The 26,309-nt window shown below is 37.6% G+C and overlaps 1 protein-coding gene and 1 long non-coding RNA gene across 19 annotated transcripts in view; one reads left to right on the top strand and one right to left on the bottom strand.

Moving 5' to 3' along the window:
* Positions 1–26,309, top strand: part of CDC42BPA (CDC42 binding protein kinase alpha) — a 181,123-nt gene that overhangs the window by 136,072 nt on the left and 18,742 nt on the right. For 6 of the 18 annotated variants that reach the window (XM_086870611.1, XM_086870677.1, XM_086870667.1 and 3 more), the window contains 16 exons: positions 338–429; positions 2,997–3,073; positions 4,229–4,276; positions 8,140–8,178; positions 11,316–11,435; positions 12,062–12,142; positions 14,200–14,305; positions 15,001–15,137; positions 15,774–15,913; positions 16,786–16,867; positions 18,015–18,231; positions 19,010–19,072; positions 19,940–20,533; positions 22,454–22,551; positions 23,968–24,052; positions 25,590–25,713. In XM_086870611.1, coding sequence (XP_086726737.1) covers positions 338–429; positions 2,997–3,073; positions 4,229–4,276; positions 8,140–8,178; positions 11,316–11,435; positions 12,062–12,142; positions 14,200–14,305; positions 15,001–15,137; positions 15,774–15,913; positions 16,786–16,867; positions 18,015–18,231; positions 19,010–19,072; positions 19,940–20,533; positions 22,454–22,551; positions 23,968–24,052; positions 25,590–25,713 — 2,103 coding nt within the window. The remainder of the gene's footprint in view (positions 1–337; positions 430–2,996; positions 3,074–4,228; positions 4,277–8,139; positions 8,179–11,315; positions 11,436–12,061; positions 12,143–14,199; positions 14,306–15,000; positions 15,138–15,773; positions 15,914–16,785; positions 16,868–18,014; positions 18,232–19,009; positions 19,073–19,939; positions 20,534–22,453; positions 22,552–23,967; positions 24,053–25,589; positions 25,714–26,309) is intronic. The other 12 variants (XM_086870670.1, XM_086870638.1, XM_086870704.1 and 9 more) reach the window with 4 other exon arrangements.
* Positions 3,981–9,419, bottom strand: LOC147655068 (uncharacterized). The gene is made up of 2 exons (XR_015281367.1): positions 9,044–9,419; positions 3,981–6,141 (listed from the first exon to the last, which is right to left on the bottom strand). It is a non-coding gene; the product is annotated as an uncharacterized LOC147655068 (long non-coding RNA).

Below are 26,309 nucleotides of genomic sequence, written 5' to 3'. Positions count from 1 at the left end.
CACTGAAACAACCAACTGTAAAGGAACTGAGAAAAAAATAGTTCAACTGAATCTATTAGTATCACAGGCACTTAATCAACAAATAAATTTTAATGAAAAACAGTACTTTTTAAAACATAAAAATGCATAGTCTTTTATTTCATTCACAGGATACAAGCTCATGCAATTACTTAGAAACATGAAAAACATGAACTTATTCAATAGATAAATGTTTTTTCTTACGTAAACTAAACAGGTCCCAGTAGATTTATTCTGGTATTTGAAGACATCAGGAACAAGAGTGACTTGTATCTTGGGTTCTCAATACTTACATATATTTTTTTGTGCTCTTTTGAAGTAAATTGCAGGAATCTGAGAAGAAGAACATGGAGCTTTTGGCAGACATCGAAAGGCTGAAAAAGGAGACAGAAGAGCTTAGATCAGAAAAGGGTATGGCAACTGATATCCAAGTAAATAGTGTGTCACATTGGTGGGTGCATCTTATCAATCAAGTGTCACCTTGAAATTAAAATATGATACCAACATGTGAGCACAACACTTGGGTGTCAAGATGTACCCACAGTAGTTGCATTTGCACTTCTGATACTTGTAATATGCCTCAGTTTTGTTGGTCCCTTTGAACCAATGAGGTATTGTTTGAGCTGAGACTGCATTGTTTTTATTTGGCCTGTGTATGTTGATTTACTGCCAGACAGTATAGATGCATTTCTAACCTTTTCTCCTTTATGATGGGTGAAGGTATTTAGACATCAGTACTGATCACAGTGTTGTTCATCTCTGAGTGTTTTGGGCCTCTGTACACAGAGAGTAAACAACTGCAGAGGAATTCATAGCATATGTTTGTTTCTGGGATAACTTCACTGATAGACTTTGCAGCCACATAGCGAGCAGAGTGGTCATGAGCGCTTTGCTGTGGTATTAGGAGTATATTCTGGGATTACTTTTGCATCTGTCCAACACTGTTTTGCATTGTTGCTGGGAGAAGAGGCTTTTTTGGTAATTCTGCAATGAAAAAAAATTAATTAAGCGTTGATTAAAGTTTTGGCTGATTCTTTGCAGTTTCTGTAGTAGCTCTAATATTTGTACCTTATGGGTCACGTGGGAAGAAATATTTTTCAGGCCAAATGGAATTACCTAATTTTCTGTAGGGAACTATGTGAACTCCAGAATTCAAATACCCTGGCAACAGTTTCTGCATTGAAATGTCAAATATTGTTCAGCTCTTCCAATTTAATGGCCGGTCAGTCAATAAATATTATAGTTTACATTAATCTCCTATGTATAGGCCTCCCAGTGCTGATCGACTGGTAACAATAATTCAAACTTACACATAACAAACTTATACATAGCAAAAAATGCTGCCAGTTAGCAAATAAGACTTAGGGACTTGATACTCCCTCATTTTAATGCTTAGCACTGATACCAGGATTATGCTTCCTCCAAGTGCTTGGAGAGAAGCTCTTGGTAGCATCTCCCAGGAGGCAAAAATACTTTTTGTCGTGTTTAGCTTTCATTTATATGTTCTTGAACTTCCTTAAATACTATGCATGGTTACTTGACTTCTGAAATTTTCCTTTGTGCTAAATAATGTTATGAACTTATAATTCATACTTTACAATATTTTTTTCAGTGTTTAAAACCTTATTGTTTTGGTGAAATAAACATTTACTCTTTGCTGAAAACAAGCAAGCAAAAAAAATTACTAATCAAGGAAACATTAGTCATGTATCTTAACAGAATTGTATTACTAATATTCTACTGCAATTATTCAAATAGTCTGATAGAAATACACCTTAATATAAATCGTTACCTGTTTGATTTGGTTTTCTCTTAAAAGAAAAAATATTTTGCAGTTTGAATTATGAACTGTATAGAATATTCGAACGTAGTCAAGGTACAGTGGTAGAGTAACTTGCAGTGTGTGGAAATTGATTTCTAGGAAGGGATTGTTTGGCTTAGCACCTAATCCTTTCCTGTTTATAAATATATTCCAGAAATTTAGACAGCTGGGGAAAAGACTGCTGAGAGTATTTTATAAAGTTGTCAGTAGTTTGAAAACTGGTTTTAGCATTTTACTGTGATTTCAGTGTATTTATATTTTAAAGAGGAAAGGGTTCTTTGTAACTTCATTCACTCTGGGTTGTATTTAGAATATATAGAGTGATATGGCTAATTAGAGCAAGACTGACATTTTTGAAAAGAAATGGGTAACTTCTGATAGCATCATTGTTTTGAGATGCACACAGTTCTGCAGGCTCTGGTCATAATAGATACATATGTGTATGTCCATATCATGTGTTTATAGCATGGAGAAGAACAGAGTTCGTACACATCTGTGAAGTATAGACACCCACACAGCAACTTGAATTAGAAAAGAAGAAGAAATAAAACCGTACCAGGTGGAGCAAGTTAGAGCCAATGTGTGCCAGCCTCTGCAGCTCTGGACCATGCAGCGTTCCCTCTCTGCTCGCTGCTGAGAATCACCTAAATGGTGTGGTGTGACAGAAACATCTGAAGCTTCACCCAGGATTGTGTTACTGCCAGACACTCAGCAGGGAGAGATGGGCAGGCAGGCACAAAGCATGGCTCAAGGAACCCATCTTGTTTGGAAATGCCGCGTTTTTGCTGGCTCCAGCTGTACTGCCACAGTGGGGCGTCCCACGTGTCACCAGAGTAGGAGTGGCACTTGCTGCATTACTATGTGGTGCAAAAGGACAGGAGCACCTGAGAAACCAGTGCTGTCTGCATAACAGACACAGACACAGAGTGTGTTTCCACATGGAGCTCACACCACACACATCCTAGCTTGGGAAAGGTTGATTAAACATGTGCTTGTCCATTAAAAAGTCTTTTACTCTGGAAAACAAATGTGCAGCTTATTTCAAAACATGTAGGTGTTTCAGGTGGACACTCAAAACTGTGATTCAGCAAGGCAAAGGTCCTCCATGAGAAGGTCATTTTTTTCTGTAGCTTAAAAACCTGCTGCTGTTTTCTAGGTGTAAAGCACCAAGACTCACAGAATTCTTTCTTGGCATTTTTGAATGCGCCTACCTCTGCTCTGGATCAATTTGAAGTAAGTGCACAGCTATTCTAACTCTGTTCAATGGAACTGCTATTGTGTGCAGGTTCTGTGCATATTTGTTGAGAGTTTGCTCCTGTATTTTAATTTTATTGCACCAATAATATTTGTGTATAATAATACCTGAGAATTGTTTATCATTTACTGTGCTGGCTGTCTTCTCTTCAATGCTTGTAATCAGAGTGAATTCTCTCTCATACTTTGAATGAAGAAATTTGCCTGATTTTGCAGTGAACATGGAAAGCATAGTTGTTCAAATGGCTTTTCTTTGTATTCAGAAAAATGCTAAGTAATGCAGGTAGTGGTTTGGTAAAAACTAAAAAATACTAAACCATCCTTGATTGCATCCCATGAAGTCATTGGTACTGTTTCTTAGGTTGTTTTCATCATCTGTTCATTTTACAAAGATCTGTAAAATCCAGATAATTGCTATTCATCTCCATTCCACAGATCCTTTTATTTTAAAAATGAATCTGTTTAATACCTTTGTCACTTCTAGACAAAAAAACAGAATAGGTATAAAGCCTGGCAGGAAAGTATTTAAAAAATGCTATACATTTATTATCTTCTTTTCTAATCAACAGTAAGCAAATCATCATCTTTCTTTTAAAAAAACAGTTGAGTTGAAATATTGGTCAAACTGAATTCATAGGATACAAGGCACCACCTTTACAGTTAGGCATTAATCTAAAGTTTGCCCATTTTTTTCCTGATGCAAATGCAGGACCATCACATTGAAGGAGCATAATCCCTGCTGTTACTGATGTCCCAAAATTCTCTTTCTTCTCGTTATGTATTCACTAATTCATTGTTCTCTCTTGAAGTCCTCACAATTAACATAATTTTTAAATTTCCTGTGTAATAATTTACCTTATAAATTACTTTCAGTATAAGAGTCCTGTTGAGAGTATAACAATAATACTTTATTGAGTAAATACTGGAAAAACACTGGTTTCTTTACAGATAGTACATTAATTAATTGTCCATGAAAGGCAATTAATGAAAACTTATTGAGGTAACTATTACTGCCATTTGTTATTTACGGTTCTTTATTTTTGCACTTTTATTTATATTGAACAGTTTTCTTCATCCTTTTCTTTCTCTCTCTCTCTCTCTCTCTCTTTTTTACTGCTGTTTTCATTAAAATAGGATTCCTTTTCCTCCTCTTCATCCTCATTGATTGATTTTATGGATGACGTAAGTCTGACTTTCAACCCAGTAAATCCCTCAATAACAGATCAGTTGATTGATTTGGAATATTCAAACATTAATGCAGTCAACTTAAAAAATTTGCAAGTGCAGTGGAAAACAAAGTATTTCTGTAATAGCACCCTTACACCTATTTTTGTAGATAGGTTTTGTTTTGAAATAAATTCTTTTCTTTGGATGCAGGTGAAGAATTCTTAATTGCAAACAGTTTTTCTAAAGGGGAAAACTGTTTTTAGGCCTTTTCTATTGATATGGCCTGTGAAAAACAGTTCCAAAATCATCAGCAGATTTATGCATTTAATTCTTTTGCTTCATCTTATTCCTTTACTTTGAGTTGTTTACGTCAGTTTTCTAATCACTTCTCTTAAAATTTTTCCCTTGCATACAGTTAATTTCTGGTTGCTCAAATAAAATATTTTCTCTTTTCTAGCCTGCATTGTGATAAGTCATTTTCATTATGACTGAAGTGAACTTACTACTTTTTATTGCCATTTGAGATGCAGGTTTTCTGTCAGGACTTGTTTAAATATTCCCACTAGCTAATTGCATACTAAGGGAATTGAGTTAAAAGCTGAAAATTGACTGCATTATATTTTTTCCAAACTGAAGTTGTAGGCCCATGAAAGTAATTATTAATAAAATTTTTGAAATCCAAGTGTATAGAGCCCCATCCATTACAGCTGTGTAGGAATAATTGTGTGTGTGTGTGTCTGTCTGTGCTCGTAGATGTGTTTATACATATTATACATACATACATTCACACATATTTGTACATAAGTGTTTAACATCGTGTAATCCTATTGGCATTGAAATTAGATAAAATTAATATTGCTGGAGAAACATCTGCTGTGAAGAGTATAGCAAGGAGGATGAGGTATATGGGCTTTTTCAGCTGCTTTCATCTCCTTTTGCACACTCTGAAAAAATGCATTTCTTGTGGATGCTTTTTCTCTGTAAATCAGGTTTATACCCCAGACAAAATGTGAAGGTTCATCTGTGGTGTTATAGTAGAAGACATTTACCTGCTTTTTGTACAGCATATAGAAAGTTTCTGGTTTGATGGTGCTGTTGGAATTTTCTTACACGCACACACCAAAAAAAAAAAGAAGGAAAAAAGAAAGGTAGTTTCCTGTCATGTAAATCCACAAAAAAATCGAATAATATTTATATTCTTTGTCTGGAGTAAAGACAATATGTTCTATGTTACCTGAGTATTAAGAACACTCAGTTTGTATCAGCCAGTTCTTGAACAGAAATTTGTCTTTTAAACTATCTAAAACACTCCCCTAAAACCTATTCAAAGAGAAATAAAGGACATATGTGGCAGTTACTGATAATGTTCTATTTTACAAGGGGAAGCTTAGGACCATGGATATTTTCCTGTCTAGTTGCTGTCTAGTTAATTTTGAAGGACTTCAGTACTTAATTCTTTATTTATTGTTGCTTGTTTTTTCTTGGTTTTTTGTTTGTTTGCTTGCTTTTTTAAGAAGGCAGCATTTTTTCCCACAAGCACTTTTTCAAATTTTTTTTTTTCTTTATGCAAGTGAGTAATTTTCAACTGCTGGCATTCATCCTTTAATAGCAATTCTTTTTGATTGGTCCACCCAGATCATATCTTTGGAGATACCGAGACCTTTTAGTCTTGGGTAACATTTCAGATATTAATATTTATATTGTCGCATGTAGTTCACTTCCTGTACATGGATTTATAGTTCCCATGTTCCATCTTCAGTTTGAGTCCAACAGGAATGTTTTTTTCTGAGTTGCACTGGGCAAAAGTACATCTCTGGGCTGGGCTGGCCAGGGGCTCATGTCTCTAACACCAAAGCAGAATTCTCTCTCAGCTGACAAAACTGCAGAAAAGGAAGAGTTGACTGCTCAAATGAAAGAGCACCTTGCAGAGAAATACAAGACATTCTGTCTCTGTTAGAAGGAGAAATAAAGCTGTTACCTGTGTTAGTAGATGAAAAGTAATATCATTTAGTTGTGCTGTGAAAGTCAGTTCTGCATCTTTGATTTATTGGACAGTCACTTGATTCATTCATAGCATAATTTATCGTCTGAATCATCTAAATGAATGGTTATTTATGATTTAGCTCCTTCAGTTGGTTTAGTATCAATATATTAAATGAACTTAAATTAAAATACAGGTATTAAAACTCCCTGCCCACTGGATGTGACCTCCATTCCCTTCCCAATGACTCATTGGCAGCAGTTACCTTGGAGGGCAGTGTTTCTTGCAGCATCTCCAGAAGAATTAACTTCTCAGTCAAACATGAGAAGTGTGAGGGTTCATTGTGTTCTTTGTATTAAGACCAAAGAAGAACTAGAAGTCCTCGAGCTCATGCAGTGCTGCAATATTGCATGGGGTTCAGGAAAGCCTCTCCAAGAAAAGGTGTGCATGGGGTGCAGGAAAGCCTCTCTCGTAATCAAGAACCCCGAGAAAATATTTCTTACGGTCTGGATTGTTTCTTCAGACTCTGTGCTTCATTAAGGGAAGACAGAGAGCATGTAAAATAATGTGCAGATGCAGTTGTAAAGCATTCCTTGCAGGATCTCTGAAGTCTGTTTAGCACACAGATGTGCACACAGCACTAGGGTGGGTATGTCTTGTGTGTCTGCCATCCAAATAACGTAACTATTTTTAGCACTGTCTGAATGACTGGAGTTTATTCTAATTTTTCCGATGAGGAAAACAGTAGTTTTGCAATTTCTGCTGGAGAGAAATAAAAATAGATGTCCTGCTGCCTCTGTAGCCTGCAGATGCTGAGGAGAAAGTGGTAACTCACTCCTCAGATGAGTGGCACTCGCTGTTGGTTCCTGCCTGGAAAACATGCTGGGTCAGGTTGGCAGAACTGGTGCCTGAATCCTCATAGCTGTGGCAGCCCACAGTTCAGAAACAATCCTTGTATGTCCTCTCTCACAGGGGAGTGGGAATGTGTTTGCAGTCCCTGAACTCCAGTCTTGGTGGGGAGGGAAGTCACCCCCAGTGACTCTAAGAGCTTAAACCCTTGCTGCTGTTTCTCCTGTGTGTCTCAGGCTGTCTCAGTAACACTGTTTAGGTGTTAAGTCTCCTGTGTTCACTACAAGTGTCTGACAGTGGAAGTGTTGGGTTTTGTTTCTTTGCCGGGTGGATCTTAGTGTATCTCCCTAGCTGCGAGAAGCAATCAATTCATTTTATTTAAGGATGGATTTGTGATTATTTGATAATAAAATGGAATCCCATTTTCCCTTGACAAAATTATGTTTCCCACATGCTCAGAAATACTATTTTTTGCCCTGTTGCTAACACATTAGAAATTAGAAATAGATTTCTTAAGTCCTTCTGCAGTCTGTCCTCACAAGCAGTCCCCATGGGCTTTGGCTAGACTAAACAAATCTGAGCTCTGTAAGTAGCCACAGAATAAATAGTGTTCTGAATTCTTATTATTGAACAGAATAAGTCATAGTAGTGTATGGTGAGAGCCTTGACTTTACCTGCACGTTCATAATTAAGTTGAGTAAATCTGGTTCATAATGATCCTTTAAATTGGACATACTGTGCCTCCAATAGATGACTTCATTCATCTTGTTCAAAGCACAGAGATACCAACTGCAAATTAATGGTGCAGTGTAGTCTGCAGTTTCACTGCTGTTGTCCAGTGTAAGACTATGGACCTGGAATAGCTGTTCCTTTTTTTTAATGTTTCTTCCTTGTTGGCCCAGAGGATCTTGTTTTTAAAATACTTGTAACAATGAACATGTTTTTGTGTGTCTAAACACTACCTCTGGAGATACAGTGAGGAATTCTGAGGTGATGTATGTATCACTGTTTGGTTTTGTAACATATTCTCCTCCTTTCTTTGTTAAAGCTCTCTCCTTCCTGTATTCCAGCTAACAAAGGCAGACGTGTAAGAGGCTGTCTTACTCTATGTAGCCCTTTATTTTTTGCCTGTTGTGTCCATGCCTATGTTTAATGTATGGATTGTGTATTTACCTCACTGCATGTCTTGTGCTGCCGCTGCTGCTGTTTGCTGCTGCTGCTGCTGTGCTTTTTGTTGTTTTACAGCCATGGGCTCAAAGCTTTGGGACTATTTCATTTGGCAATCCTATGAGCAGAATATCACAGCAACTGGAGGAGATGCTTTGGGTGCTTTCTCATTTCAGTTAACACTATGAGCAGAGTATCTCTGAAACTGGAGAAGATGCTTTGGGTACTTTCTCATTTTAATGTGAAAGTTCTATGTGGAAGCTGATCAGGCAGATGCAGGTTGGGAAGATGAGCAAACATCAAATGAGGGCCTGTTTGTTTCCTTGCCCTAAGCAGAGGGCATGTATTAAGTCATAGGAATTACCCATTAGAAGGTCAAAGTTTGGCATTTGGGAGGCACATCACAGCAAATTATAGAAAATACCACAGTGCAAAGATAAATAGACATGAAGTGGAGAATTGAGTAAATGGAGCATCAAGGAAGATAGAAAAAATTCATACAAAGGAAACAGAGATGGTTGTGTTGTAGCTGGTTAAGCTGAAAAAGTCTATGGTGTTTCAAAAATCAAGGTGGGTTTTTAAAATCATGTTTGCACGTGTTATCAAAGCAGACTTGGTGAAGATGAATTCCTGTCAGTTATGCTTATGACCATTTTAATCCCATGCTGCCACTTTTGTTTCTTTTATACAGATATGATGGAAGGGATAAGTAAGCATACAAAGCATTTCTGTTGAATGTTCAATAAATAAGCAGTAATGCCCAACAGCTCTAATGATGTCCTTACCCATGCAGTTCAAAGCACACTGCTGAGTCTCTGGTTGCTTTTGTTGGTGGTGCCTCCAGTTCAGAAGTTCTCTCTGCTCCAGATGTGTTTGTGCACTGGCCAGCTTTGGCTCAGACCTGCACAGCCCTGTGGAAGACAGCAAAGCTGTTACAGTTCAGTAGGAAATAATAAAATCTGCTTTGGGTAGTCCAGTGGATTAGTTTAAAACCAGTTTGAAAGGTGCTAACTTGGTCTTCATAAACTGTTGACCATAGTAGAGTCAGGTTGTTTTTGTACTTAGTTCTTCTCATTAAAGCCAGGAAGCCAAGATCACTGCAGCAGTACAGGTTAAGTCCCTTGTTTCTGCACTGAAGCTGGTGATTACATTCCCTTCTGCAATGGTGGATCAGGTTGTGTGTGTTTTGTGGGCTTTTTATGTTTGTAAGTAAAGTGAAAGTGCATTTGTTACTGTTTCAGCAGCTGTCTTCAACCACAAGGGCTTTGTAGCACATTCCAGAAAGGTTCCATCACTGATATCAGGCTTGTACTACATTTTTTCATAGACACCATGAATATTCTTTGATATGCAGATGCTGCTTTGAAAGGGAAGGCCCTTGGAGTGTCTGGAAACATTTATGAAATGATAGATTAGATCTCTGAGTTTAACTTGTAGGAGAAAAGGAGTGTCTGTTTCTTGCTATGAAAAAAATTGCCTCTAGTTACTCATTGGGCTTATTTTTTAGTAACATTTTTAAGGAGGAGGTAGAATTGTTGAAGGTTAAACAGACTTTGGGTGGACTCCAAGTTATCACATGTTTAGACTGGATTAAAAAGAAGTTTAAAATGATTGAAACATGTTGCTTTTGAGGATTCACTACTTAAGGCATCAGTGTTTCTACTACTGGGTAAAGCTCTCAATTATTATTTGCTTCTGATGAATCTGAGCACAAAATGTTTGCTTTACTGCTACTTTTTGCCTCAGTGCTTGATCTTTGTGTGGTAAACAGGTGTATCCCAGTGTGAGAATTTCCCATTTTCATTTCAGAAATGCTTGCAGGCATGTTAATATGCCTAAGATGATTTAACTGATGACCATTCCCCACCAGATAATTTTTTTGGAAGGGTATGGTAAAGCTAGAAGCCATCAAACTTAACTCACTATTAAAAAAAAATATATATATAAAACTAGCAACTGCACCTGTTCGCTACTGTGACTGGGCTCCTGGAAGAATAGGACTGTATGTGCATGTATAAAATTGGCTTGGCAATGTAATTGATTCCCAAAAAGCAGTAAAGTTTGTGGAGTTCTTAGTATTGTCAGTGGCAAATGAGAAACACTGGAATGTTCAAATGCTTTCTGTAAACATGGCTGCATATTTTAGTTTGTCTGCAAGCTAGGCAAATCCTTGGCAATGGAGAACTGATGATAGCTTTGCTCCAGAAAATCAAAGCATGCCATGGAGCCTTCTGCAGGCCTGCAGCTTTTACTTTTATTATTAGTGGAAAAAGCATTTTCACTTTTTTTTTTTTTTTTTTTTTCCTTTCTGATATTATTTTACATAGAAAACTTTGTGGAGGGGTCTTGTTTTCAAGGAAGAATCCTGCCTTCTCTGATTATTTCAGCTGTATTAACAAAAGATGATTTGTTACTCAAGATACCTGTTTGTACCTATGTGTCTTGTTCAGCGTAGCTCTGTGGTGGGCTTAGTTTCATTCTGTATATCAAGGACTAGGAAAATATTCCCCAGAAGAAAACTGTGTTCCTGGTAAGGATGTTTCTGTAGTTCAGATGGGGTGCAATACCCCCTGAGGTCTCTGTGAATACAGTTATCAGGATATACACTACTCTGCCTTTTCTCTTGGTTTTCTCCTGAATATGTTTGCAGGAATTACATGGCCTATGTGGAAATTCACTTCTAACAAGTCCCTGCTGCCAGTGAACAAAACCCAGCAGCATTTAGAAAATATTCACCCTTGAAAAATGCTGAATTACAAGTGCCTTTGAGTGGTTATTAGTGCCCTGAACTAGCAGCTCTTATGCATGTGCTCACCTCTCAGCAGAAGCCTTGGCGTGTTTACATGCAACGATTTCATTCCATTTTGCCGCTTTTAATTAGGAAGTTGCTTAAAACTGAATTTTTGTCCTCTCAGTTCTCTCTTAGGAATTTTACTGCTCCCATATCTTATTTTGGTAAGAGTTGAGAATTCTTTTTTAATGATGTGTTTGATTTATTTCTTTGGTTGTTGTTTTTCCTTTTTCTTTTTTTTTTTTTCTCTGGAATTGTTCTTCTAGATTGATTCAGTTGAGAATTTTACATTGTCTAATACTCCATCACGGGATGAAGATAGCAAGTCTCACCTCCATTCAAGATCAAGGTCTCCTTCTACAGCCAGTGAGATTGAACCAATTGAGGTACTTCAGTGTTGAAAGATATTTGTCCTTTTTTTTTTTTTTTTTTAGGCTGAAGCTCATTCTTCTGCAACAAGACTGTTTAGGACTTTGTAATACCCTTCTACACTAGTGGTGAACTGTGTTTTGGGGAGCATTGCAGTTATTTTCACATATGGCTAATTGAGTAGGGATGGGAACTGTGAATCAATTATTAGTTATAGTCTCTTCATAACATATCCTCAGCCATAAATATTTAAGCAAAGTCATCACAAAGATTATGTTATAGTGTAGTTTGTAAAAACACACTTTGAAGCCCTGCTGGAAGTCTTGTTATTACAAAATGCTAGCCAGACTGCAACTATAATAATTTATCCTCTTTCCCTGTTAAAAGAAATAATTTTGTGGTTATTTTATATTAGAAAATATCCAATCAAATGTTTAATGGGAAGTTGGTTTTGACGTTTAGGAGGTGAATCTTGCTGAGAGATAAGATTCGTTTTTCTGAATCCTGCATCAATCAGTTTGGCTTCATGGCTTGGATGCTGGGGAATGGGGTGGGTGGGACAACATACTCTTCTTCCTTTATCCAGTCTTTCTTGGAAAGTGTGTTCTTGATGTCTGATTGGTCCTTTGGGGACTCTGTTCAGGTTGCAGATCATCCTCCCCGTTCAATTCACACACCAACCATGAGGACAACATATATTGGCTCGGGACTCTCTGCACCAAAGGTACCTTGTCAAGGATTCACACTTTTTGTGTAGTGAGAGGAACATGTCACTCCTCATCTACAGCTTCAGGGGAGCTGGTTATCACACTGATCTTACCAGAACTGCCTAGAAGGGATGTTTATGTGCAAGCTGATTGCTCTCTAAATTTAAAACCCTTTGTTCTTACATTATGGGGTGTGACAAGCTGCACTAGGAATTCCACAGGCATTTGACTGTAGGAAAAACAGTATTTTGGACATTAAAAAGAGGTAAATGAGACAGAATGTGAGGAAAGGAAAGTGCCATCCTAGGAAGAGAGTGTTTTCTGACCTGTGTCTGACCAACATGTGTCTGTGTCTCTATACTTTGCATACAAGAAAGTCTCAGATTAGCATGTCTGTATGCTAATTAGATGCATATTCTTGAGAAAAGACAATGAGTAACTCTAAAAATGAAACCACAGATTTGCCTGGTTTTAAGCCATGTAGAGTGAGCACTACAGAAAGAGATTTCCAGTTTTTCTGTCTTTCGGCTTTTACCTGCAGAAACACTGATTTTCCATCAGTTCTTGAAATAATTTTGGCGTTGCTGAATAAGTCAGTGTGTTCTAATTCCCAGTGGATTATGTCTGTTCAAGCAAATAAAGAATAAATAAAAGCTAATAAAGAAAAATTTTCTTGTGAAAGTTTTGAAAGTGACTAGATAGTTTAGGAATCTGCTGTATAATTTAAAAGGACAGTTTTCCTGCAACTAATAATGAAATAAGTAAACCATTCTAATAAATGTGTTTCTCTGCTTTGATAAATTGCAAAGTAGCAGAACACTCATTTGTTTGAAGGAAGGCTAAAAAGTTTGATCAGACAGTGTTCTCTTGGCAGCATCGTAGTAGATTAATTTTTAAAACACTGTAAGTGCACTTGGAATCACGTGAAACAGATTTTTCTGTGCACATAATTTAATTTTTGCAAACATTTTTCTCAGTAAGTAATGGCTTGCTTTATAATTTATTATGTCCCCTAAAGAACCTTCTTACTTTTTGATTGCATCAGTGTTTAAAGCTGGGTGTTGTTTCCTTGCAAGTCTCAAAACAGAACATTCTGTAGACAGAAAGCTGCCATTGTAACAGTAAAGCTGTCATTAAATATGGATAAGTCTGAGCCCTTAGCTGTGATGTCTTACACTCTGAAAAACAGGAAAGTGAGTAAAATGTTAACATACCTACTCTCCAAAGTAGTCTGTAAAATTGTCTTGTTTGAAATCACCTACATGATCAGTTTTTTTTGGGCAGTCTTTGCACTCACCCTATGCCCTGGCCTTTCTACCCAGTAGTTAATTCACTGTGAGTTTTTATACAAAAGCAAAGCAGCTTCCTGGATTTTATATAAGGCCATCAGTGAATCATCCTGCCACGTTCTGTAGGCATTTAGCCTTTATATAGCAGCATCAGCCATCCTTGAGGAGAGGGAGAGAATGAAACCACTTACTCATCTACTCTGTGTTCCCAAGGAATAACAGGAAGAGAAACCTTTAAAAATCAACTTCATCTGTCAACTTCAGCTCTCGCCTTTAGATTGGGTGTTCTGAATTGCCTCTGCTGAGCACCATAAAAGGGGACTCTGGTCATGGCTTTCTGACACAAAATTTAAAATTTTGAAAAAGTCTGTTATTTTTCTTTTAACTAAGGCAGTACTCCTGACAGAGGAACACTGAATTTGCAGCTTAGAAAATATTGTTGTGGGTTGACCTGGGCTGACAGTCAGGTGCCCACTGAGCACACGTGGCTCACACGTTTAACTTCTAAAATGTAACAGAATAATTTTTTCAGCTTTCCTATCTGCAGTGGAAGCAAACTCACGTTCTGAGACAGGGTCCAGTTTCCATGGCTTTGTTTACAGAGGATGCTTTAAATTATCAACAGTGAGCACTGTGATAGGGAATTGTTTTTGACTCAGGTCTCATTTCAGCAAACACAAACAAGCTGCCTTATTAAATACACTTATACACTGCTGTCTGTGGAAGAAATAACTGTACATGAGAAGTGTTAGAGGTGGTAACATCCTTGTCTGCTTGTTTCACAGCCTAAAGCTCACCAGTTTGTAGTGAAATCTTTCAACACACCAACAAAATGCAATCAGTGCACATCCCTGATGATTGGTCTGATACGACAAGGCTGTACTTGTGAAGGTAAGCATTTGGGAGAGCACAAACAAATGTGAAGTTCTTACAGATGCAAATGGCACAGGAAATTTAGCGTGGTGGTGCAGGAGTCTTCTGCTTATGTTTTGAATATTCTTGTGCTTCAGTCTTGTAAGTGTAGAAGCCAAACACTTTGAACATACATAACAGATTGCCCAGTTATCTGGGGACACTTTTATTCCAGTTGGTGGTAGAAGAGCTTAGTTCAGTTCACTCAAAATGGCAATAGGGGGCCACATGAGTGGTCAAGTATACTGACAGCAGCTTTGCTTTTTGTTGCAGGGCAAAACTTAAAAAAGCAAAACTGGTACTGCATGGTAATTATTCTTGTTTGTATGTACACAGAATGATGCTTACTATTAAAAGGATATTTCAGCTTTTTGCTTACTAGTAGAGTTGGGCCTAGAGGACATCACAGAGGTTATCTTTCCTATGTAGATGAAACCAGGTGTATCCATAAACTATCTGAAAAAGACAAATTCAGGATTTAGAGCAGATAAAAATATTAACTACTGCTGTGTGCAGACTTTTATTTCTGTCTGTAGCAAAGTTCAGTGAGATTACTGAGATGCTGGTCAAAAAAAGAAAAGGGATTTCTTTGTAAATCTCATCATAATTATCAAAACTTTGCATTGCACAAGAAATAACCATCAAATCTTTTTGTTTCTTCTCCTCCTCACAAGTGTGTGGATTCTCTTGCCACGTCACCTGTGCAGACAAGGCTCCTGCAGTATGTCCAATCCCTCCTGAGCAGACAAAGGGACCTTTGGGAATAGATCCACAGAAAGGCATAGGAACAGCTTATGAAGGACATGTCCGTGTAAGTATGAAGTAGCTGCATTTGGGGCCCTTCCATTAAATTTGTTGTTTTCCAGAGCTGGTGTCACTTTGAATATCAGGGGGATAGATTACATCTTAGGGTAGCAGTTTGGAAACTAAGACTTAAATTTTCACAGAGCTGCTCTTAGTATTGTCAGCAGCAATCTTCTATCCATCTCTGTTGGTCAATGTGCTTTGGGTTGGTCTTGAATAGTTTAGAGATCAGATCATCTTCCAGACCCTGTGAGTTTTAGAGTCTTTCTGCTAGTACTATGCAGAAAGTATGGTCACTGGTGTGGATATTTGCACAGAAATATTAAAATATTTACTCAACACAGTTTTGGCCATAATTCTGTGACTAACTAGAGATGGGTTTCTTTCTCTGTATTTGTTAATAAAGCTCTGAATGAATTTGTGAAATGAGAAAAAATAATTTGTGATGCTACTAATTTATTAAATAATGTCTGCGTATCTGTGTTTGTTGGTCTTACTGCTCCTGGGGTTTTGCTTATGTTGCTTAACATCATCACTTTATTAAAACATCTCAGCCCAGATGAGCAAACTGATTTTTGTGCTGTTTGACTTTTTGATTGCATCTAAATTTACAAAGAGTTGATCAGAATTTATCTTTCTAAAGGTCCCAAAGCCAGCTGGAGTAAAGAAAGGTTGGCAGAGAGCGCTGGCAGTGATCTGTGATTTTAAACTCTTCCTGTATGATGTAGCAGAAGGAAAAGCATCTCAGCCCAGCGTGGTAGTGAGTCAGGTCATAGACATGAGGTAAGCTGTTTGCTGCTGGTGGGAGCTTTGCAGAGGCACTGGGAGGTTTTGTTCTTTTCCTTTTTTGTCAAATCAGTAAGCAATCTCCAGAGCTTTTATGAAACCCTGTAATCCATGTTGAAAGCCACTAATTTTCTGGGATAAAATAAAACAGCAGTTAGCAGTTATTTGGAGTTAGCCTGAGCTACACTTGTTTGTTCCTATGTGGATATTTAAACTTCCATTATGACATCATGTGCAAAGGGCATCTGTTCAGCTGTGTGGAAGATCTGGGATGAATAAAGAATTAAAAATAACATCATTTTTGGGTTGAATAGAGTTTTGAAAGACATAAAACCTCATTATAGGGTAAATGTATTACAATTTTTGCTTGAGAAGGGCTGAATAGTTTGTTCCCACTGTCTTCAGTATTACTGAAATATTACCAGCCTCACTGAAGGCTGAGAATATTTAACATAGCAACTAAGTAAAGCTCATCTCTGATCTAAGTTAGTTCATCCAGGAAGTCCCAAACTGCTGTAGGTTATAGTTTCTAGGTGAGTTTGGATTTTTATGAAAGTTGGAGAGGTGTTCTTTGTTCCACTTAGTTTTAAATTGGACATTTTTCTTTAAAGGGTTTAATTTATACAGATTAAAAACAGTTACAGAATATCTGAACAGATTTATCTCCATCAACATTAACCAGGAATTAATTATGCAACATTTCATTTGTGAATTTTATCTGCAGATACAGATAAAAGGATAATATTAAAAATCAGATCTCAGTGCTGCCTTGTTATGTCCTTCACTAAGCAAGGCTATTGGAAAAGCAAAATCCAAACATACAGATTTTGTTCATTAACTCTTCCAATTATGTTTATGGTCTCCATAAGGGATGAAGAATTCTCAGTGAGTTCTGTCTTGGCCTCAGATGTCATCCATGCAAATCGGAAAGATATCCCCTGTATCTTTAGGGTAAGTATTACATCCTGACCCTGCTAACCCAGACGTGCAGGGTTTCACAGATGATGTGTGGTGTGCATTCAGTGAGAGCTTGCCAGTATTTTATTTCCTTGGCAAGTTCTGCCCATGTGGTATCCATGGCAGCAGTGCATAGGGATCCATACATATATCATTTCTGTGGTAAAAATAGCACTGGTACAACCAGACAAGCATTCATCTCCGTGTGGATTGTATTTTTTAATCTTCACAATAAGTTGTATTTACTTCCTCTTAGTCATTTGAAATTCTTCTGTTCATCATGACTTTGTACGTTTTCATTTCCTCAAGTTGCTCTCTGCTTCTCAATTTAACATACTGGGTTATTGCTGAAGTCTTTTTTTTATTTACTTTTTGTTTTTACAAATGCATTGGATATCTGAAAACTCATTCATCAGCTAGTCAGTACAGAAATTTAGTGCAAACTGCTCATCAAAGTTTGTCTAGTATCTAGAATCAGGATTTTGTCATTGTTGGCTTATTCTAATATTCTTATTTTTCTTAGATATTCTATTAAAGCTTTGACCTCAGTGAAATCTCCTTGATGCCTTACCAATCCTGCTATCATTTCTTTACTGTGCCTTTGTAATTCATTCCTTGTTTTTCCAGTTTTTAGACTGTTCATCACTCAGTGTGCTGAGAGGAGATAAAACCCACAAAAGGGGCTTTCCATTTTATCTATAGGAGCTGTATCAAATGCATGAAAAGGATCACAGAGCATTCTTTCAATAAAAAAACATTCCTGTTGCATTAAATTATTAATGAAATCTATAGCTCTTAAAAATACAGGAAGCTTTATAAAAAACGCTTTTTTATCATAAAATTGCTGTGAGAAACAATTGACTACTAGAGCAGACATTTGTGAAGTATAAAATAAACACAAATGCATTTAAAATAAAGCCAACATTTTCCCTGTTCCTTAAGATACATCAGTTTTTCTGCTGTGGGTTCTTGATTAAGATAAGAGTGTTTTCTATTAACTGTAGAGAATTTTTTAGTTCCTTAATTCAGACAGCTAATTAAAAGGGCACTTACAGGCATCTGATTCCCTTGCAAAAACGATCATGAGGAAATTATTTATCACTTATTACTTAAAATTACTTATTACTTAATTTTTCTGCAGGTTACAGCCTCCCAGCTCTCTGCATCCAGTAACAAGTGTTCAATCCTGATTCTAGCAGACGGTGAGAATGAAAAAAGCAAGTGGGTGGGTGTGCTGAATGAGTTGCATAGGATCTTGAAGAAGAATAAACTCAAAGACCGCTCAGTCTATGTTCCCAAAGAAGCTTATGACAGCACCTTGCCCCTCATCAAAACAACACAGTCAGCAGCAATCATAGGTATGAAATTATTAAGAAGAAAGCTCTAAGAAAAATGGGTATGGTAAAAGCATGATTTATTAGGAAAAAATGTGTTAGATGATTATCTACTGAACAGAGAGTAATAGCAGTGGTTTTATCCCATATGGAAATGGGTATGAGCCTAAGAGAAAAGTGCAAGTTAGTACCCAGCACTTCTGTCAGATCATTTAAGAGTATACCCTCTATTCACCCATATTCATAATTATTCACCAATATTTATAATTATGAATAATTTTGACTGAGAGTTGGACATTTCTCTTTTGTTTCTTTGTAAACATAATTCCCTAACTGGGCAAAATTAGCACTATAGAGTAGGTGAAAATCACTCACTTTAAAATCTGCTGATATTGACTGCAGAGAAAATGTAAGATGAGAGATTGAATTTAGTCATTTTAAATACTACTGCATAAAACATGTTAAACTGATTATTTAAATTATTTCAATATAATAATATGCTAACTTCAAAGCTGGTGTTAGACTTAAGTTCTCTGAACAATTTGTTAAAAATTACATTTCTAGCTGTTACTTTAACTAACATGAGAAATGGGAAAAGACTTCTTTTTTCAGAAATTTTGAAGATTGGGAGGTTGCCATTTTTTTTAATACATTAATATGTTAGGTTTGGCTTTATGTACAGTTATGTCAATATATTATAAAAACTGTCTCTGTTAATGAGAATTATCACTATTGTTTAAGTAATTCATAAAGTACTTCCAAAGAAAAGTAACCTTCTTATTTTTTTTCCTTAATGTCATAGACCATGAAAGAATAGCTCTGGGGAATGAAGAAGGGTTGTTTGTTGTGCATGTCACCAAAGATGGTAAGAAACTAGGAACTGGTAATAATTTCTCTAATACTAAACCATCTTTTTCGTATTCAATATCTTCTGGTTTCATTTTTCATGATTACTACATTATGAGCTGGACAATTTTGTGAGAGACTGGAAGGTGTTCTGTGTGCTTTCTGGTTTGGGTATCCTTTCCAATAACAAAAATACAACCTTTGAAATGCAGCTGAAGGTTTTTGCTCCATTGGAAACTGGCTCGATAGCGATTTCAGACCAGGTTGTTCAGGGCTTTATCCAGTTGAGTGTTGAAAATCCCCAAGTCACAGGTTCCATGATCTCTCTGGACTGCCTGTTGCAAATTACTCTCACAGTGAAACACTTCCTTTGTGTATTCAGTAGGAACCTTCCTCATTTGCATTTCCTGCTGTGCACCTCAGCAAGAATCGTGACTAAATCCTTTGTGTAATCTCCTCCTTGGTACTGGAAATGAAAACTCCTGTGCATTACTGCAAGATGTAATAACAGATTGTCCAAGTTAATTCAACAAATGACATGTTTAATTGTATGTTTCAGCTCTGAGGCTTTTCCTTTATTCATTAGTTTTTTGCTATAAACTGGTTTTGAAATGAAACACTGGAATAGTACATTGTTGTTACTGCATCAGATCTGCTCCTCCCATTTCTGATGAGGAAAAGCCAATGGTTTATACAGAATTGCCACATCTGGTGTTATGAAAATACTAGTTTTAATTTTGTACTTTTTAATATTGCAGGGAAGCAATAAAGGGGATTTCTTGGGTTTTTTCCTAGTTCATCTTTACAACTACACGTTATAATCGATTCACACGTCGCTGTAACTTACTTGAATTCGTGGGGGGGGTTGTTTTGATTTTTGCTGCAGAGATTATCCGTGTTGGTGACAATAAGAAGGTTCATCAGATCGAGCTCATCCCGGGCGAGCAGCTCATTGCAGTAATCTCAGGACGGAACCGTCACGTGCGGCTCTTCCCCATGGCTGCCCTGGATGGAAGGGAGACTGAGTTCTATAAGCTGGCAGAGACCAAAGGCTGCCAGTCAATAGTTTCTGGACACGTGCGCCACGGAGCTCTCACCTGCCTGTGTGTAGCCATGAAAAGGCAGGTGCTCTGTTATGAACTAAATCAGAGTAAGACTCGCCACAAAAAGATCAAGGAGATCCAGGTGCAGGGGAACGTCCAGTGGATGTCGATCTTCAGTGACCGTCTCTGCGTAGGCTACCAGTCAGGTTTCTTAAAATACCCCCTTCATGGAGAGGGCAGCCCGTACAGCCTGCTCCATCCAGACGACCACACGCTCTCATTTATCTCACAGCAGCCAACTGATGCCATCTGTGCAGTCGAGATCTCAAATAAAGAATACCTGCTGTGTTTTAGCAGCGTCGGGGTTTACGTCGACTGCCAGGGCCGAAGATCCAGGCAACAAGAGTTGATGTGGCCCGCAACTCCATCTTCTTGCTGTGAGTTGTGTTCTCTGTGTGTGTGCATGTGTCTGTCTGTCTCTGTGTCTGTGTCTGCGGTGCTGTCCATAAAGTGATCTCTGCTTGTATTGATATCCTCAGGAGGTGAAGTTCAGGGCTAATTACCTGATGGGTTAGTGAATGCTCTCAGCCCCTGTCTCCAATTTTAATCTAGTCAGAGGGTTTAATCCTCACTTATGCTAGTTTCAATAGCTCTGGCACTGACCTATACTTGCTGGAACACAAAGAGGAATCATGAGTCAGGATTTCTAGCTCTAAAACAGCCAAAAGCTTCAGGTTCAACAGAGGCTAACGGGAACTTTATGTATTTGCTACCACCAGTGCTGTACTGTTGTTATTTAAATGTTGGAATGTTACTGTACTTTGGCTCAGCATTGTGGTTCCAGCTTTCTTCATGCTGAGAGTCATCAGGATCTGGTAGTTTGGCTTGCTTTTCTCTAATGGTATTTGTTCCTACTTGCTAGGAACTGTCAAAAAAACCCCACTCTTTGTCTTTTCTTTATTTATTTGTTCATTCTTACTTCCTCTGCAGTTTTTGTCAACAGCCTTCTTATACATCTCCTCTCTGCTTTTTAAAAAAGTCACTTTCTGAGTTTCCCTTCTCTCTCTCTTCCCTTCCAAAATACAGTGCATAGCAGGCAATATAAAAAATATATTTCAAAACCTTAAGGAAGAATACTGTAATTTTCATTTCCACCATGGTCTGTTAAGCATTTATTGTGCCTTATTTCAAAGCTGGGGCTTTATCTCTGTGACAGGTTCAAGGGAAAAAAAACAAACCTGAATGTCTGTCTTCTTTTTAAAGTCTTTCTTAATGCAGATAAAGTGTAGCCAAATCTTCACTCAGAGTAGTGAATGAGCCCAGTTCTGTGTTGATTTTTAGAATAGTCTGCCTTCTTACCTCACTCTGGCAGCAGTCCAGTTACACTGTAGAGGGGATGGAGTATTTCACCTTGTTTCTGTGAAGGGCCTGCTGAATATGGAGGGAGCAACATTTACAGGGTGTTTGCCACTTCTGGATTTCAAGCACTTCTATACAATTGATTATTACAGTGGACGCAGTCAATGGATTAATCAAAACAGAAGGTTATGTGATAGATTGAAAAAAATGTGTATTTTTCACCCATAGTTCCTCTATACTTGTTATTTGTGACACTTTTTTGGTTGCCTGAAATGAAGTTATTTGATGTGACTCCAGTTCATAATGGAGGTGTATTTTATAGCAAAAGCTTTTACATTTAAACACAACTTGGATGCTGCTGTTAGTCTTGGCAGTCTATGGTAGTCTTGTTGCCGACATGGAAATACTGAATTCTCTTTAGAAGTGGTCCCAGTGAAACAAATTTCATCCTGGGGAAATGTGCCAGATAAGTAGCAGAAGATTTTGCTTTACAATCCAGAAAATGAGAAGAGAGAATTCAAGTTAAGGAAGCATGACTTTTATGACTGTGTCATGGTGCTTAGTTCCAAGTGATCTTGCGTAGTCCAAAACCTCAGAGCTCAGTTCATTCAAAGCTACAGTTATTAAATAGAGCAGTGTATTTTCCTGCCACATCATTTACAATATGTGAGCTCTTATTAAAAATAGGGCTTTTAGGAGGAGACCTTTGAAATGCATCAGTATTTGGCAGAGTAGACCTTAATGTCCTACAATTCAGAAAGTAGGTTTTCAACAAAGTTAAAAGTCATTGAGGCTGTAAGTTTTTGGGTGGTGCTGGTTTGCCTTCAGCATAAATTTCTTGACAATTTTTGATTTAAAGCACATTTTTCAAAGCTTGTTGTTGGATTGTGGAGCACTGGTTTTGTTTTCTTAAATAAATATGGTTAAAGTGTAAGAAATTGTCTCTTCAGGGCCGAATCTAAAACCATATGATGCAATACCTCATCATTCCCTCCCAGGTTACAATGCACCATACCTCTCTGTGTACAGTGAAAATGCAATTGATATCTTCGATGTGAACTCCATGGAGTGGATTCAAACTATTCCTCTCAAAAAGGTAACTTCCCATTTCAGTATGGGCCAAGGAATATGTCCAGACTCAATACTGCTTTAGGAGCTGTCATTAAAACTGCTTGTAGAAACATAATTGAATTAAAAGAAGAGCTACTGCTGCAAAGAAACTCCTGCATTTTTGTTGGAAATAGAAGATACAAAATGTGCTTTTCATGTCGTTGCACTGTTTTAGATGAATGTTCAGTCTGGAGCATATGACTGTGTTAGATTTACTGATATTATTGTAGTAATGAGAGGAATTAATTGGTATTAATTACGTGTGGCTTCATTGGGACTGATTGTGTCAATGTTATTACCAGAGGATGGTGGATGTTAAGATAATTAAACAGGCCTTCAAAAATCTATATCTTGCTGCTCGAGCATATTGTAGATAGGGTTAGAACATTTTGTTTCAACCAGTAGAAAGACCGAAATCAGGATGATGTCAGGTTTGGATCTCATATCAAAAGGAAGATGTTTCTGAAAACTGACACTTCCTTGGTATTTAAAAGGTGTTAGCTCACATGTATTTGGAAAGAAAAGAGAAAAGTCAGTTTTTTGCCCCCTGTGGTTTAGGCTGACTTCAGCTTTGTATCAGGGTCAGCACAATTCCTTTGCTGGCATTCCAGGGACACAGAGCTGCAGGACATTGCCCCTGTGGTCTTGTGTTGATCATTCAGTCTCTGCAATTTCCCACACATCAGATGCAGACCGGGATATTCTCTGGCAGTGCTGAGAGGGTACTTAATGCAAAGATCAAGGTGCTCAGCTATTATCCATCTTAAGGAGACACCAATCTGGACTTTTATGGGAAAGTTCTTTTGGGTGTCCAAACTTTGAGTTATTAAGCAGTTGGAGCATATTTTTTTTCCTACACAGTAGAATGTGATTTAGTACTTAGATTAATAGTTGGCTCAAGACTTCCTTTTTAATGGATGAAGCTACTTTCAGCAAACAAAATTACTACACTTGGGAGTCTCAAAAATTGTCATTTATTGTGAAGAGTCTGTTTCTAACACAATTTACAGAGTGTGGAATGCTTCTTTCATTTTTATGTTGGAGATCACAAATACCAGTAGGTTTTAGCAGTCTGTGTGTGCTCTTATCAAGCTGCAGAGCATTTCTGTGACATGGTACTAATACAGAGTAAAGGCTCAGCTTATTGCTTTGTACATCTAATAGAAAAAACTGAGTTGATATATGAAGTAGACTTCTAACACAAGTATTCATTCAAATGCTGGGAGGAATGCCAGCCTCAACACACAAACATGAATTGAAGTGGAATTTTAGGTAGCCTCCTCTGTACTCATCCTCAAAAAAAAAAATAGTTTAAAATTATTTTGAACTCTTCTCTGTGGCTTTAATGACTTGGAATTGTTATTCTTCAGAGTATTACAAGGAGTGTTTTTCCTTGTTTCAGGTACGACCCTTGAATACAGAAGGATCACTAAACCTTTTAGGCCTGGAGACAGTCAGATTAATATATTTCAAAAACAAAATGGCAGGTAAGCAAAGAGAAGCCAATTTCCATCGTGCACATTTTTGTTTAGAAGGAGCATTTTTCTTTGTCTGCATCTGTGCATTGCAGAAAGGGATCTCTTAAATGTCTGTGTGCATGTTAACTTGGGAAAAAGCCAAAGCTTATGGATTCCACAGTGATTGCAATGGTGTCTCCTCTCTGAACCTTTTTTTTTCCTTTTGAATATTCAATGAAGACATGAATGAAGACTGAAACTAGAAGCTAGAACAACTGGATGCTCCCACCAAATGTGGGACTGCCTGCCAGAATGCTAACCTAAAAAAAGCCTGCACAATTGAAGACTTAAATAGTAATTTTGGCAGCACTAGATTAAAATCAATACTCTAAATTATTTATTTATAAATATTTTAGTATAAATTTATAAAAATTTATACTATTAACACTTTAACCCAAACAAATTATTCCCAAGCATTTTAAAGTAATATGGTGTATTCATAACTTACTATTAGGGCCAGCTATGACTGTGTGCCACAATTTTAGCTCCAAAAATCTATTTTTGTTATGAGTCTTTCTGACTTTTTTGACTTTTTCAAGCCCATTTCATAAGCAGATTCCTGAGGAATTTCCTTAAACTTCTGTTTAACCTTCTAGGTGGGGAGGGGAGATGCTCTAAAAAAAAGCTATAGATTTCTGTTAACAACTTTCTGAAAGCAGTGGAAATAAACACTAGCAAAATGTATTGCTGCTGGCACTTTTTCAGTGCTTATTTAAATTGCCAGCAAATTAGTACGAAAGGAATGACAGTGGTAGAGAGGAGAAATACACCAGAAGTATGTTTAGAGAATTTTCAAGTCTAATACTGAACATTAGAGTTGATCTTAAGAAGAGATTTGAGTGCCATACAAAAGCTGTTTTGTCAGTGAGCAGTAGCTTATTGAGTGTCACTTTAGTCTCCATATATAGAAAACAAGACAGAGCAGTTGCAACATTCATTCAAAGTCACACAGCTGTAGTGTGATTATCACTGTTTTCCTTTTCATGTCTTTATTTAAGATCCCTTGCCAGATGTACACATGTGGAAAAAAATCTTCCCTTTTTCCACAGTTGCATCAAAATGCAGCAATGTTCAAACATTTTAAAAGCAGTATTCCCTTTGGAGAAGGGAATGAATGAATGAGAATCTTGCATTCAGTTTCCAGACAGTTGGCAGAACAAAAGTGTTCCAGTGATTTTCAGTGAGAACTGCCAAGGGAATTTTGAGACAAGACTCAGATTCCCTTCCTGCCCACCGAAATGTTTATTTCAAAGAATGCATCAGTGGTGTTTTGAGCACACAGGTGTGGCAGCTTGTGTGCAAAGTAAGGTTAAGTCTGTTGCTACATAACAGAGTAGTAGATACTGGCCAAGGAAACTCATAAACCAACAAATGTCTGTTCAGGTTTGATGGGAAAGGGGTGGTTTCCAACAGTGGCAGAGCAGAGGTAGAAAGAGCATTGAAACTCAAATTCCATGAACACCTAAGGAAGTGCCCCACTGCATCCCCATCTTTTTGCTGATTTCAGAAGGGGATGAACTGGTGGTGCCCGAGACATCAGACAACAGCCGGAAGCAAATGGTTCGGAACATCAACAACAAGCGGCGCTACTCCTTCCGCGTGCCCGAGGAGGAGAGGATGCAGCAGAGGAGGTCGGTATTCCACCTGTACTTGTCTTCTGTCCATGCCTGTAGGCCCTGATGGACACTGACTGATGCCAGGGTGGTGCTTCATGTGTGGCTTTCTGGAATGCCCATTCTGGTGTTCCTGTCTCTTCTCTATCCTGTTAATCCTCAATGCTCAACTTGTGTTAATACCGGTTTGGATATGGATATGCACCAGATGCACAATTAGTTCAGATTAATGATGTCAAACAGCTGTAATTTGGAATGCATGCCTCCACATACTGTATGCAGGTGCATAGGTGTGCACATACACTGTGTATATATAAAGTTCTCCAATAAACACTTTACAAAAGGAGATTACTTTGCTAACTATGCATATGAATTAATTATTCTCAGACTCTGGTTCTGCTTTTCTTTCTGAAGGAGATTCTCCTCTCAGCAGTATTCCAGGACATCTGTTTCTTTGATTTATAGATTTAACTACATGAAGTTTCTATAAAGCTCACAAAACTCACCTCTTCAGGGGACATAGGACTTCAGGATATATTTGTAATGGGAGTGTTTAACAGGTTACAAATATTTTCCTAAATGGCAGCAAAACCAGGTCTGCAGTACTCGCAGTG

Source organism: Cyanistes caeruleus, chromosome 2, assembly GCF_971803275.1.
Source record: "Cyanistes caeruleus chromosome 2, bCyaCae1.hap1.1, whole genome shotgun sequence".
Classification (NCBI taxonomy): domain Eukaryota; kingdom Metazoa; phylum Chordata; class Aves; order Passeriformes; family Paridae; genus Cyanistes; species Cyanistes caeruleus.
The sequence above is the reverse complement of the archived record's forward strand: the minus strand, read 5'-3'. Positions and strand labels throughout refer to the sequence as shown.